The sequence below is a fragment of the Lactuca serriola genome, chromosome 3, assembly GCF_051521515.1.
Source record: "Lactuca serriola cultivar US96UC23 chromosome 3, Lser_US96UC23_V15, whole genome shotgun sequence".
Classification (NCBI taxonomy): domain Eukaryota; kingdom Viridiplantae; phylum Streptophyta; class Magnoliopsida; order Asterales; family Asteraceae; genus Lactuca; species Lactuca serriola.
The window spans coordinates 146,633,650-146,647,310 of record NC_136410.1 but is presented as its reverse complement, the minus strand read 5'-3'; the positions used below and the strand labels follow the sequence as shown (position 1 = coordinate 146,647,310).

Here is a 13,661-nt window from a genome sequence, read left to right as displayed (position 1 = left end):
GAAAATTATAAATTGGGCGGAAGGCTTTAATTTTAGTAATAACGAGGGGGCTTGAAAATTAGAATTTTAAGAGACTTACGGTGACATAAAAAATTATATGACACTAAAAACAATAATATAGTGGCACTAAAAATTTATGTCAATAAAAACTTGTGCCACTAAATATAATTTTGTTTGTAGTGACGTTGAAATCCTTATATTTTCCTTACTCTCGAAATGGACTAGATTGAAACTTGGATCATCATATGGGTCAACTTACGTTGCTTCAACGACCTATAACTCCTATGCATAAGAGTGAGGAGATGCTCCAAATCTATAATATTATCATGCTTGAAGTTAACTAGGTTACAACTCGTGGAAACCACGGGTAAAAATGAAAAACAATATTAATAATTAAAATTGGTAATGAAAAATCAGTGATATGAATTTTTTATTAAATTAATACGATATAAGTTTTGTTAAGGCATTTAATAAAATTGTGATTAACCTACAACATGTGAATCAAGAAAAAGGTAGACATGTCATGCATAGTAATTCGTCTTCCTCTTAATGAAGACATGTGTAAGTGGATGGTGGAAATTCATCTTTGATACATGTAGGTGTCCTATATCTTGCACGTTATAATCAAGCTACAACATGTGAATCTGGAAACCGGTAAACATACATTACTCAGTAAGTAGTGTATAAAATCGTTGAAATATGTGAAACTAAAATGCTATAATCGACATTAAAATGAAAGTTTAACAATATAATCGATATTAAAATGAAAGTTGAATCCTATAATTGAAGAACTGTATGAAATTAAAACCCTATAACCTACATTTGTGTGTTTATTTTTTTAAAGATATTATAGTTTTATTATTGTACATTTCTCAACACTTATCTGTATGTATTTACAGTTGATCGTTGTTTCCAATACAGTTCTAAAATTGATAAAGTTGTTTAAATTCCATGGGAAATATTGGATTGGATGAGACAAAAACTACAAGAATAAAAATTTAAGTGTTGGGAAAATATATATTTAGGATACATCACACATCACTTCAAACCCGTTGAAGTATCCTAGAGGTAATGGGTCAAAAATTAGCTTCAAAGTTATTACAAAGGACTCCAAATTTAAACCAATTTGCTCCAAAAAGAAAACACATTTTTAATATACGGGATGTCACTATGTAGCTAAAAGCTTATTTACTCACATACATTATTATTTATTTATTTTTTGAACCAGCAATTATATTAAAACGGAGACCCTAGCAAGATGCTAGGGGCTGAAAACATACATCATACAAATGAAGCAAAATTAGAGAAAATAGACACCCACTATATACAACTAATGGGTGCCATACACCACTTATCCCAATCAACCCCATCGCCTTTAGACATCCTATATTTCCGCCACGAAAAGACCATAGATTTTATAGAATCCAGAGTAGTCGCCGGTCTCGATGTCACACCTCTGAATACCCGATCATTCCTCTCCTTCCAAAGACTCCACAATGTACCATATAAAATGCATGTCAACATCTCTTTCTTTTTTGGGCAATGACCCCAACTCCGGGCAAAATCTATCACTTCAGTAACTTCAGAAAATTGTTTGGTTGGGACACCACACCAATTAAGCACCCTGTTTATCGTGTCACTCGCAAAGGGACAGGATGTGAGGACGTGGTTTGTCGTTTCCACGGTGTTCCTACATATTCCACACATTGAGGAAGCTACCTGAATATTCCTTTTTTGTAACTCATCTGCCGAAGGAATCCGTCCCTGTTTAGCCCGTCATATAAAACTCACAACTTTCTTCGGGGATGAATTTATCCACCAAAACTCCCCATCACTAATTGGGTGTGAAGCTCTATCTAATAAGCTATGTCAAAACTACAACAGATAACTGTTCGCACTCTTGTGATCTTTAAATTATAGCTTTTATTAATAATGATTGGCGTCACTTCATCTGACTACTTCATACAGATTATTACTTTTTTTTGCAAATAAAAAAGAAATTTGAAATTAACTTTATGTAAGAAAGAAAATAAAATTTGTTTTTAAAAACAGATATCTTTCACATATATTTACGGGCCAATAACACTTGTTATTTTCATTTGAAAATCATTATTGTCAATTGTGAACTTCTCATTGAATTATTGTCGATTGTGAACTTCTCATTTGAAAATCATTATTGTCAAATGTGAACTTCTCATTGAATTTGACATATGTCATTTTCTGATATTTTTAGTATTGTTCCTATAATAAAATCTCATTCCAAAATCTAAACTAATAGATTAAGCCAAGTTTACCTCTGATTCCTCATTGAGACCTTCGAATCCTAGATACATCCGAGAGGCTTTCTCTATGGAACATCAAATATGATCATACATAAGAACATGAAGCAAACAATGACGAAAACCAACCCTCTTTTTCCTACACACATAAAGTTGAATAATTACATATGAAGAAAAAAACATCATTAAGGGATCTAGTTTGAAGAAATAACTGAAGTTCCAAATCCCCTTTTAACTAATGTTAATTACATTTGTTAAATGCCTAAATCAACTTTATATTTAATAAATAAAATGATTATTTCTTTTACAAAATCTTCAAACCAGAAACTAAAAATAAAAATAAAAAGATAATCTTCGTTCAAATATGGTTTCCAGATGTGATATAAAACCTGTTACCTTAAGAAAGATGGTCTCGATAATAACATCAACACTTTGATTCTGAACATTGGTTGAAGCCTAGCTGCTAAACATGCCTAAAAACCATGACAAAACATCAAATATTCAACTATTTACGAATTAAAATGCTTTCAAATCAGATGTATGAGAAAATATGAATAAAAGAATGTCTCGTCTCCTTTTTCTTCCACTTTGTGTGTCTACAAGTTGAGCTTGTTTCCAACTCTTATTCATCCTTAGGAAGAAAAAGACTTGTGTAAGAAAGACTTTGTTGTCATCAAGACAACAGAAAAGGAATAAAAGCATAATAAAATATAAGTAACTGATAACTCTGGTGCAACGATAAATGGGAAAGAATGACCTAAAACGAAGCATGCACAATCGATGATCATTTACAAACCAAATATTCGAGCCTGGGAAATAGAAAAAAAAAAACATAAAATAGATCAGCATTTGCAGATTTAAACATAATAGACCTAATATTCGAATCTGGAAAATTAAACAAAATCATAAAATCGATGAGAAGAAGTCCACCTATCGGTTGAATGGAGTACCGTTAAAACTGCTTTTGATATCATTGTCATCCGTAAGAATCCCTAAGCTATCGAATGAACCCCGAAAAATATGGTATAACTCTGCAATTCACTTGTGGCCTAGCTAATTGGCATGTTGCTTCCGATATAAATAAAAAGCCCAATTTCAAATTTCAAACAAAATTGAGAATCAAAAATAATGAAGAACGGGGAACGGTGTACACATGTGAATATGTCACCAAGAAAAAACACCACCATCACGATCTCCACAACAAGATTAATTAATCGATATTAAAAACCCTAATTTACTTACCTGGAGTGAAGAAATCCACAGATGAAAGAGACAGAGACGAAGACGGAGAAGGAAGAATGAATCGGCGCAAGAAACTTCAAAGGCTTATAAGGAGACGGGAGGGGATTGATTTATGTATTCATAAAATCGGATAGTAAATGCTGATTTATTTTGACCTGGACATTATAGAATTATATAGAATGTGAAATCAAAGAGGGGCAAAAATGGTATTTAACATTGGATAGAATTAGTGTTTTTAAAAGGACACGTGGCAATTTACTTTCGTTTATTAGATAGAGAGATGAGATCCAAAACTTCTCTAGCTTGAGTATGTAGATTCAAGCATCACGAAGATTTGAACGTAACACTACCCCTTTTTTTTCGGTTCAATCTTCGAAGGTAAACAATTTAAGACAACCCTCCAACTAAAAAAAAATTAATATGAACCCAGTTGTTGCAAAGCATGCATAAGGAACTCATAGACAACGAGCCAAATGGGTTCTCTTTTATAACCATTTATTTCCATGACTGGAAAAAACTTCCAAAATCAGAAGAGGTTATGCCCAAAGATCATCCGGGTCCTTTTTCGATCTCCCAAGCCATTTAACTAAAAAAGTAATATTGGATAATCTTAAGCTTACTACACCCAAAGCTCCTAAATCTTTTGGAGTAAGACTTAAAGAACCTTGTCTCTTCCAATCCAACAAATTTTGGAATTCAAATCATTTCCACCCTAGAGAAACTCTCTCCCAGTTCTTTCAAGATCACAAATTAGTTTTAATGGTGGTTTGAAAAGTGAGAAGTAATAGATCGGAAGAATACCAAGAACCGAATTTATAAGCACGATTCTACCACCAAATGGTAGTGTTTTCGCTTTGAAATAGTTGCACTAGACATAAATAAACTAAAATCTTTGGTAAGAAATGTCAGGATTTTTTATTTGAATATGCGATAATGATGTATGTTCATGATCCATTAAACAAAGAACAAACTCTCCCAATGTTATTTAATATGCTATGAAGATTTTGATGAGGAAATATGTAATGATCAAAGTATCAATATGTGTTAACTATCTACAAATATTACCCTTCCTCGAATATAATCATTACTATAGTTATTCATGTAAATCGTATACACTATAAAATGCATCTTATTAGAATCAACGACCGATTCAAGGGTAGTTACGTAATTCCACATATAGATAAATGGAAAACTCTCATACTCCTTCATTACACGTGGCACAATCTGAAGCGGGTATACATGAAGGCATGGTGAATGAATCTTATAAGATTTCTTTTCTTTCTCAACTACCTATAAATAGCTGGATTTCGTTGTAACTGCCTCAGAACCCTCACCTCACTACGCTTTCACCTTCATTCCTCTCTGCAACTACATTCTCTCCAATGGCGCCTTCTCTCCAACTCACACTCGTTATCGTAGCGATTTTGCTCTCGAGTTTCTGCTTTCCCGGAGCAACCGCCACAACCGGTGGCCTGAACAATCCGTCTGTTCTGGATTTCGCTTCTTCACCTCCTTCGCAGCACGACATTCATGACTCGTTCTCACCGACGTCGATCTTCGAGCCGATTCTGGCGAACCTAGGGTTCCAGGAACTTTCCATGGCGGTTCCTTCGCTTTCTGATGACTCGGCGTTCACTACCTGGAACGGTCCGTCAACTCTCTTCGCACCGACCGATTCTTCGATTCGAAGCTGTTCTTCGTGTTCAGTGGTTCGTCTTCTTCGTGAACACATTGTACCAGGCTTGTTCTCTCACGATTACCTCCGAAAACTCGCTTTCGGTACGAAAATCGAGACTATGGATCCTGGTCGTTGCATCACTGTGACATCGTCGACTGATGTGAACAATTACACGAAGATCTACATCGGAGGTGTGGAGATTACTCGTCCAGATCTGTTTAACAATGGCCTCGTTGTTGTTCACGGTCTTCAAGGCTACGTTGCTCCTCTTTCTCCATTCTCGTGTAACGTCGAGCGAATGACGTCACTATCATTCCCTGTCCAGAGTGCAGATCACAATCGACAGAGCGTTGCACACCAAGCCGTTTACTATCCAACTTACATGATGCGGCTGATGCTGAGAGACGCTATGCTGAGACTACGCAACAGCGGATTTAGCATCCTCGCTCTGGCGATGAAGATGAAAGCACCGGAGCTCATGAATATCCAGAACATGACAGTGTTTGCACTCGACGACGTTTGTATCTTCTCTGGTTCGCATTCTTACGTCAACAACGTCAGATTCCATATAATTCCGAACAGACTACTTGCGATAGCGGACCTTGAGAAGATCTCATCTGGAACGCTACTGCCAACACTCGAAGCAGGCCAATCGCTAATGGTGACTACAACTGCCGGCGGATTTACGCCGATGAGGATAAATTACGTCCGGATTAAGGTCCCTGACGTGATGCGCAACCTGAAGATCGTTGTTCATAGCATCTACTTGCCATTCCCTCATCTTCATCCTTCTGCTGTTTCGTACGATGGATCTGATGGTAGTGTAGACACCACCTCGCCACATCTGGAAGAGAAGGATAGGATCAACAACCTTACGACAGCGCCGGGATCGTGTACAATGATGGATCAAGCTAGTGGAAGCTGTGCTGTTGGTCCCGCCATTACTTCCAGATCTGAGGTCAAGCCGTTGGTGGTGAGGGTGGAGCACCAAGGCCTATAGTATGTCCGGCGTCCGTACACTTGCTTGTTGATTGAATTTGGGCAATGGTAAGTCAACTATCAGTCAGATTAACAATTAGTAATAAGATTGATACGTATTTTAGTCTTTTGATGCATATTCTAGTTGTACTGTTTGTTATTTTAGTATTTTGATGCATTTTCCGATTGTACTCTCCTGCTGAGATGAATTTTGAATTTCCTTTTAAAATCTAACCTTCACCTTGGTTTGCTTTAATCCTCTCTGTTTCAATTTAACTTGCCAATTGCCAAATTATATATTTAACCATTAATTCCAGAACTAGGATCTTTAATTAGATGGTAATTAACTAATTAATAGTTATTTTGAAGAACTAAATTAAATGTATATGTTATTCTTGATTGTGAATTTGTGATAATGAAACCAATTTATAACAATTATTTGGAATTTTTTATGATTAAACTACGAATACTTGGTTTGTTGGATTTTAATTAAAAAAAACTTATTTCGTTATAAATTTAAATTTATCGTTTAAAAAAAGTTAATACACACCAATATTTGTATTATTCTTTTTAATAGACAGATATTTTTACAGTTTTGAAAATTTATAATCTTGAATAAGAGTATCATTGATGCTGAATTATAACACAATTTGTTGAATTTGTGTATGTTATTCAATGATATAATTTTCAACAACACTAAATTTACGAAAAAAAATATTTGGTTTAATCTTCGAAAAAATGGAAAGAATTTTATTATGCAAATCTACATATTTAATTGAGGTTGATTAAATCAAAAATAAATTTATCAAAAAATTCATATCAACCAATGATTTGTACTTATAATCAACGTGAATTAATCATTCAAACAAATAATTTAATGATAATAAGAAAAATATCAATTTTTTAGCCCACGGTAAAAAAAATGAAGTTGACGACCCATTAACAAATATATTTTTGATTCATTTTTCATGACAAAAAGACCAAACGGTTAAAAAAAATCAAATCATATGATCAAACGCCAGTAGTGTAATTTTGTCTAAAAATGGTAAATCTAAAATTGAATTGACCAAGTTAAACTAAAGATGTTAAAAGGGACAACCCACACAATTCTTGATGTTAAATCGACATAAATCAAACTTAAAGGAAATAAGTACCTTTTTGAAAGAATAAAAAAAAAAAAAAACATTTGTATATATATATTGAAGCTTTAAAAGGCAACAAACAACTTTATTCTTGATGTTTACTTTTTTAACTTATCATCAAGATATAACTTTATACACTCTTCCCTTAGGATAGCTTTCCAACTTATCTCTATGAATAGATAATACTGAAAATGTTCAATTAAACAAACCGATTATAAATTTTTATATATATAATGTCGGTATGATTTTCATATGCTTTTATCAGCATACGTAGATATATCAATATAAGATCATATAGCGTATACGACTTCACCACTGCTGTCCACATCAATATCTTCACGATCAGAGTCAAAGTCATCCATGTCAAAATCATCATCCATCATATCAAGATCGTAAAATCCAACAGGAGGAATCGTGGCCTCAGATATTATTTGCATGATAGAATCAACACTTTGCATGGGTTCATTAAACTCTTCAAAATGTTTAATCATCATCTTCTCTTCATCCATCAGGTCTGCACTCAGGTTCTTTGAATACCATTCATGTGTTTTTATCTCCGCCATTGTTATTCTCTGTTTGCATGCATGCACACAAGTTATTAGAAAACACCAATTTGCTTAACAAATTCAGTGCATTAATTAATAACTAACATGATTATTGATTAGTTAACCTGTGAAGGGTCACCAACAAAGATTTTTGAAAGGAGTTGGCGACATTCCGGTGATATCTCGATGTTTTCCGGTATTGAATACTGGACTTCAAGAATTCTCTGTAGAACCAAAAAGGGTACGTTTTGTTTTGTTATAAGCAAAACGATACATAAGTAATTTGAAATTAGTCGATATCAGACATCTGATATCGACTCATCCGATATAAATATCTGGACCATTAAAAATGGTTTCAGTCATTTTATATCGAATGATTGACATGTAGATGCTCTAGTCATCAGATATATCATATTAGATATTTGGAGCATTTATATATACGACAGGTTTTAGTTAAGTTTTTTTGTACATGTATTGTCTTTCGGAAGTCTCTTGGTTCATTTGGGTCCTCAAAAGGATATCCACCAACAAGCATAACGTATAAGGTTACCCCACATGACCAGACGTCTGCAATCTGAAAAAAAATAATATTCGAATTCGTTAAAGGTTTAATTACTAAAATGATCAAAATGTGGTTATGCAATGATCACCTTTTCGGCAACTATCACAACATGATCATCTATTTCGTAAATATAACTTTTAGGGGTGTTTCGGAGTACTCTTTTAAGGTTAAAAGTTTTTTTGTAAGAAGACTTTTTTATTAGTGGCTTTTTCCAAAAGAAAATTTTTAAAATGTGTATGTATTTGTTTTTAGGGTAAAAGTCAACTTTTCAATAAAAAAGTCTCAAAAGTTACAAAAATACAAGATTTATGAATTTTAAAAACCCAATTAACTTTTTCTTCTACATAAAAAGACATTTTAAAAGATCTTTTTCATTAGTCAAACTTTTTTTGGCAATTTTTTGACTTTTTGAAAAATTAGAAGTCAAAAGTTGTTTTAAAAGCGATACAAACAACCTCTTAAAGTTATTTAATGGTTCATACTACATAAACGTTACATTTTGATAATTATTTCGAAATGTAATTTCTTATAAGACTAAAATATGTAGTATTCCGCAAAATATGAACAAATATATTTTGCGAATATGTGCATATCTTCACAAAATATTAATAATTTCAGATAAAATGTGTCTAGTTGATGTCTTGTAAAAACTTTTACCTTCCCGTCATATTCTTGCCTTGCCAACACTTCGGGAGCAATGTATGCTGGTGTACCAACAGTTGATTTTGGTTGCGAATGCAACACAGAAGACTTCAAGCATATTAAAACATAACCGGATTTTAATGAGTTACAAATTAAAAAAAAAAAAAAAAAAAAAAAAAAAAAAAAAAAAAAAAAGATAATAATTATTAATTAAGTTAACAAAAAGTGTTACCTTCGAGTACCCAAAATCACAAATTTTCAATCGCGGAGCGGGGCTTCCATCTATCAATGTGTTTTCTAGCTTCAAGTCACGATGGCAAACTTGCTACAAGTTTAGTGTTTTTTATGTGTTAAAGATGATAATCTCTCACACACATAATATTAAGCAAATACACTAGTTTTTATGATTTGTATAAAGAGTTAATGTCATAAAAATTTTATTTTAAAAAGTATCACAAATGGTAACGAACAGGTTGTTTTTGTTCACATACACCAATTAAATAATGATATTTTGTGAATCGAATTGCTTGCCTACTACCTTTATTTAACCAATTGTATTTTGTGGGGAAAAAAATAGTTCTGTCACCCATTTATATTCATGACATTAACCCTTTTATCAATTTACAAAAGTCTATATAGCCCATTTGTTATGTTGGATATAAGACGACAAACAACATTATAATGTGTATGGCAAACATGATTCGGATTAATGTCATCGATAGAAAAAAAATAAAAAAATTATGGATATTTTGATCCATCCAAAAACGATGAAAAGAAAGGACGCGTATTGAGTTGTAGTCTAATCACAATTGTAACATCATATTGGATTAAGATTTATGTCACTTGGGGTGAAAAGACATAAGTGTGCTTATAAGTACTTTTTATAGGGGTGTTTTAGATTTATGTCACTTGTCGAAAAGACATAAATATGATTATAAGTCGTTTTTAATTTTTTTATAGGTGTATTGTGTGTATACTCTCGATGCTAATTGTATTCTTAAATCCCTAATTACCTCCTCTTTAATTACGTTAAACATCAATTACATCAAAAAGAGTTTTAACTATTTTTTAAAATTTTTTTTTATCCTTATTGTTGTCTTTTCTTTATAATTTCTTGTTGTTGTTGTTGATCTCATGTATAAGAGTATATCGGTCCTATTATTGTTATGTCATTTTTTTTCGTTCAAACTATCTATGTGTTTTTTTGTTCGACTATCTCAATGTTAAAACTTTTTTCGTTCGGACTATCGTTGTGTTATTTTCCCGTTCCAACTATCTATATGTTATTTTTTTTGTTCTGACTATCCATGTGTTAGTTTTTCGTTCAGACTATCATTGTGTTATTTTGTTAATTGAACTATCTATATATTGTCCCATTTTTTTTTAATAAAATCATAAAAAACAAATAACACGAGATAACTCGAACAAAAAAAATAACACAATGATAGTCTGAACGAAACAAATAACACATGGATAGTTTGAACGAAAAAAATAACACAAAGATAATCTGAACGAAAAAATAACACATGAACGGTCTAAATGAAAAAAATAACACATGTTGGTCGGAACGAAAATTAACATAGACATAGTCTGAACGAAAACATAACCAATGGATTGTCCAAACGAAAAAAATAACAAAACGATAATCAGAACAAAAAAACTAACACAAGAATAGTCGGTACAAAAATATAACTCAAAGATAATCCGAATGAACAATAACACAGAGATAGTCTTAACGACAAAAATAACATAGGTAAAAAAAACAAAATATTAAAAAAGGAGGTGCAATTACATTTTATTAAATTATATTTTATTCAATTAAAAAAATAAAAATGTGGTAAATTCCATCAAGTCTTGTGGGATAAAAAAATGAAATGGCAATAACGTGTGTTAGTATAAAAGTATAGTACTTGTATTATAATACTTAATGGCAAGGCTATGTGAAAGGATGGTGAGTCTTAGGATCCATCTAATTTTTTTAATTTATCTAAAATTTTTATAGAAATTTTTTAAAGGCCTATCTTAAAAGATATTTAGAACCTACCTTGCAAATAAAAATCTTTAAATTTACATAGAAAAATATATATAGAAAAATTAGTAAATTATATAGTTATTGATCTTAGTAATAAGAAGGGTAGTAATAAAAAGGGTGCATGTAGAATTATCTTTTTTATATCTATATCTAAGTCTATACAAAAGACCTAAGATATTATTTTTATTTGGTGTGAGCCCATGTATTACATGAGTTTATTTAAAAAAATATATATATGAAATTTTAACAATTTGAGAAGTTTGAATTTATAAGAAAAATAAAAAAAAATTAAATAATTAAAATTAATGAAGCTTTAATACATTGAATACATTACATATATAAATTTTTTCTAATAAATACCTTACATATTATATGTGGAATTTTAATTTAATAAAATGAAAAATACAACAAAATAGCAAGTGGAAAATAAAAAATTCAAAAATTCTAGAAAATGTCATGTGTCCAAATAAAGGAGAAGAGGACATGTGGAAAAAAAAACTTGATTTATTAAGAAGGACTAGGTGTGAAACCTGTGTATTACACGGGTTGATTTAAAAAAAAAAATTAAACATTAAAGTGTAAACATAAAATATTTTTTAATGTATAACTTTAAAATAAAGAAGATATATATTTATTGCAATTTAATATCATATATATCATATTTAATATTTTATATATATAAGTATATGACCTTATTTTTAAAAATTGAAATAAACCAAAAATTGACAAATGGATAATATTTATTTCAAAAATACCATAAATGACAAGTGTTAAAATTAATGAGAGGATGTGGCAAAAAAAACCTTTATTTATTAAGAAGGATGTTTATTATATAAAAAAAAAAAAACTTTGAAAAGTTTGTTAAATTCCGTCTAAACCGATATAAAAAAAATGCAAATTTATAAAAAAGATAAGTGATATATACCATAGCATGACAGTAGCTGACACCGGATATCAATTGTTGAAAAAAGAATCGAGCCTGCACAAAGTTTCGAATTTTTAACGTTTTTTCATGTTATTTGTTAATTATTTAGCTCCAATATTTTATATTTTTAACAAAATATAATATTACAAGATAAATACCTCATCTTCACTGAAGCGCCCTGCGTTACATATCCTATCAAAAAGCTCCCCTCCAGAAACATATTCCATCACAATCGCCAAATGAGTCGGGGTCAATATAACCTTCAAATTAACAAATTAAAAAAAAAAAACACTTATTATTATTATTATTATTATTATTATTATTATTATTATTATTATTATTAGCATTTGATCCAAGTTTATAACCCGAAATAAAAAATGAAACAAAAAATATATATCAAACCTCTTTAAAACGAACGATATTAGGATGCCTCAAAGGTCTATGATTAATAATCTCTCTTTGAACATTCTCATCTATCTGAAGAAAAAAAAAACATTAACAAAATAACCAACAATTATAAAACAAAATTTAGCATAAAAACCTCCAAAACTAAACAAAAAGATCAAAAGGGTATCCAAAAACACACAAAATTCGAAATTTCATCTCCTAATTTACAAAATGTCATTCAAAATGATTTTTTTTTTTTTTTGAAGATTATTTCAATGGAACTTCATGACTACATGAACACCCGAAAAGGAAAGAGACAGAAAAGACTTTAAACAAAAAGAACGGATTAATCAATAAATCAAACCAAATTCTATATTTAAACCAACACACATGAATCACGGGTGTTTCATCAATCAAAATCAACAATAAAAGAATAAATAAATAAATAAGAAATCAAAGAACTCACCTTTTCCCCTCTTTCAATATACTTCACTGCAACAAGCTCTTTGGTTTGTTTATCTCTCATAAGCCTTGCAATCCCAAAATTACCCGACCCGATATCCCGAACAAAATCATACCGGTCACTGTCGTGCATGATCGGCAAGTCCACCACCACCGTCGGCCGACCAATATTCATTTTTCCGGCGACAAAATGAAATCACATTACAGTTTACGCTTACCCACTTGCCAAAAGATCAATATATCAGCCGTTTCTCCGGTGGCCGGAGATCAGCATGCACATACAAACGTGAGGTGCATAATACAAAAACAGCCGAAAAGTGGTTGCTTTTGAGGGAGAATGGTGGAGAGAGAGAATGTGAGGGCGGCGGTGAAGATGGAGGTGGAGGGAGCTGTGTGATTGGATTCGTTAATAATGAATCTTTATTTGCAGAAGAACAGAGGTTGGAGGAGTGATGGCGACAGGGTGAAAGAGAGACAAGAGGAAACGACATCGTGTGGTGGGAGTTATATGTAGAATACGACGGCGTTTGGTGTTAGTTTGGTCACTACACGACAATCAATCCTATCGGTTTTTATGAATCTTTGTCGTTTATTTATTCTGGTAGACTTCGTCTGAATCGGCTGGCGGAGTGGCCCACATTAGATTTTCCTACAAAAGTTTTAGATAAAACGGGTAGTCAAAAATTATCATTTTCATCCAAACAAATTTACATTCGCATTAAAGGGCTAAATTTTTTATTTTGTTATGTATTTTTAGTTTTTTTTTATTTATTTAAATACTTTTATG

At 31.7% G+C, this 13,661-nt stretch overlaps 2 protein-coding genes and 1 long non-coding RNA gene across 8 annotated transcripts; 1 reads left to right on the top strand and 2 right to left on the bottom strand.

Annotated features, from left to right (window-relative positions):
* Positions 1 to 1,173: 1,173 nt before the first annotated feature.
* Positions 1,174 to 3,685, bottom strand: LOC145093239 (uncharacterized). Of its 6 annotated transcripts, none has more exons than XR_013702796.1 (5): positions 3,522 to 3,684; positions 3,210 to 3,347; positions 2,676 to 3,088; positions 2,295 to 2,418; positions 1,174 to 1,764 (listed from the first exon to the last, which is right to left on the bottom strand). It is a non-coding gene; the product is annotated as an uncharacterized LOC145093239 (long non-coding RNA). The 6 variants fall into 6 exon arrangements; XR_013702793.1 differs by having other exon boundaries at positions 1,174 to 2,418; positions 2,676 to 2,910; positions 2,999 to 3,088; XR_013702797.1 differs by having other exon boundaries at positions 1,174 to 2,418; positions 3,230 to 3,347; positions 3,522 to 3,685.
* A 1,218-nt stretch (positions 3,686 to 4,903) lies between these two features.
* On the top strand, positions 4,904 to 6,250 carry LOC145093237 (uncharacterized). The gene has a single exon (XM_079031320.1). The coding sequence runs from the start codon at positions 4,904 to 4,906 to the stop codon at positions 6,197 to 6,199; it is 1,296 nt and encodes a 431-aa protein (XP_078887446.1). The 3' UTR covers positions 6,200 to 6,250.
* A 1,094-nt stretch (positions 6,251 to 7,344) lies between these two features.
* LOC145093238 (serine/threonine-protein kinase SRK2I-like) lies at positions 7,345 to 13,322 on the bottom strand. The gene is made up of 9 exons (XM_079031321.1): positions 12,879 to 13,322; positions 12,428 to 12,502; positions 12,184 to 12,285; positions 12,026 to 12,079; positions 9,301 to 9,393; positions 9,084 to 9,176; positions 8,334 to 8,438; positions 7,990 to 8,088; positions 7,345 to 7,891 (listed from the first exon to the last, which is right to left on the bottom strand). Exons 1-9 carry the CDS (start codon positions 13,047 to 13,049, stop codon positions 7,610 to 7,612), a joined length of 1,074 nt encoding a protein of 357 aa, XP_078887447.1. The 5' UTR covers positions 13,050 to 13,322; the 3' UTR covers positions 7,345 to 7,609.
* Positions 13,323 to 13,661: the final 339 nt, after the last annotated feature.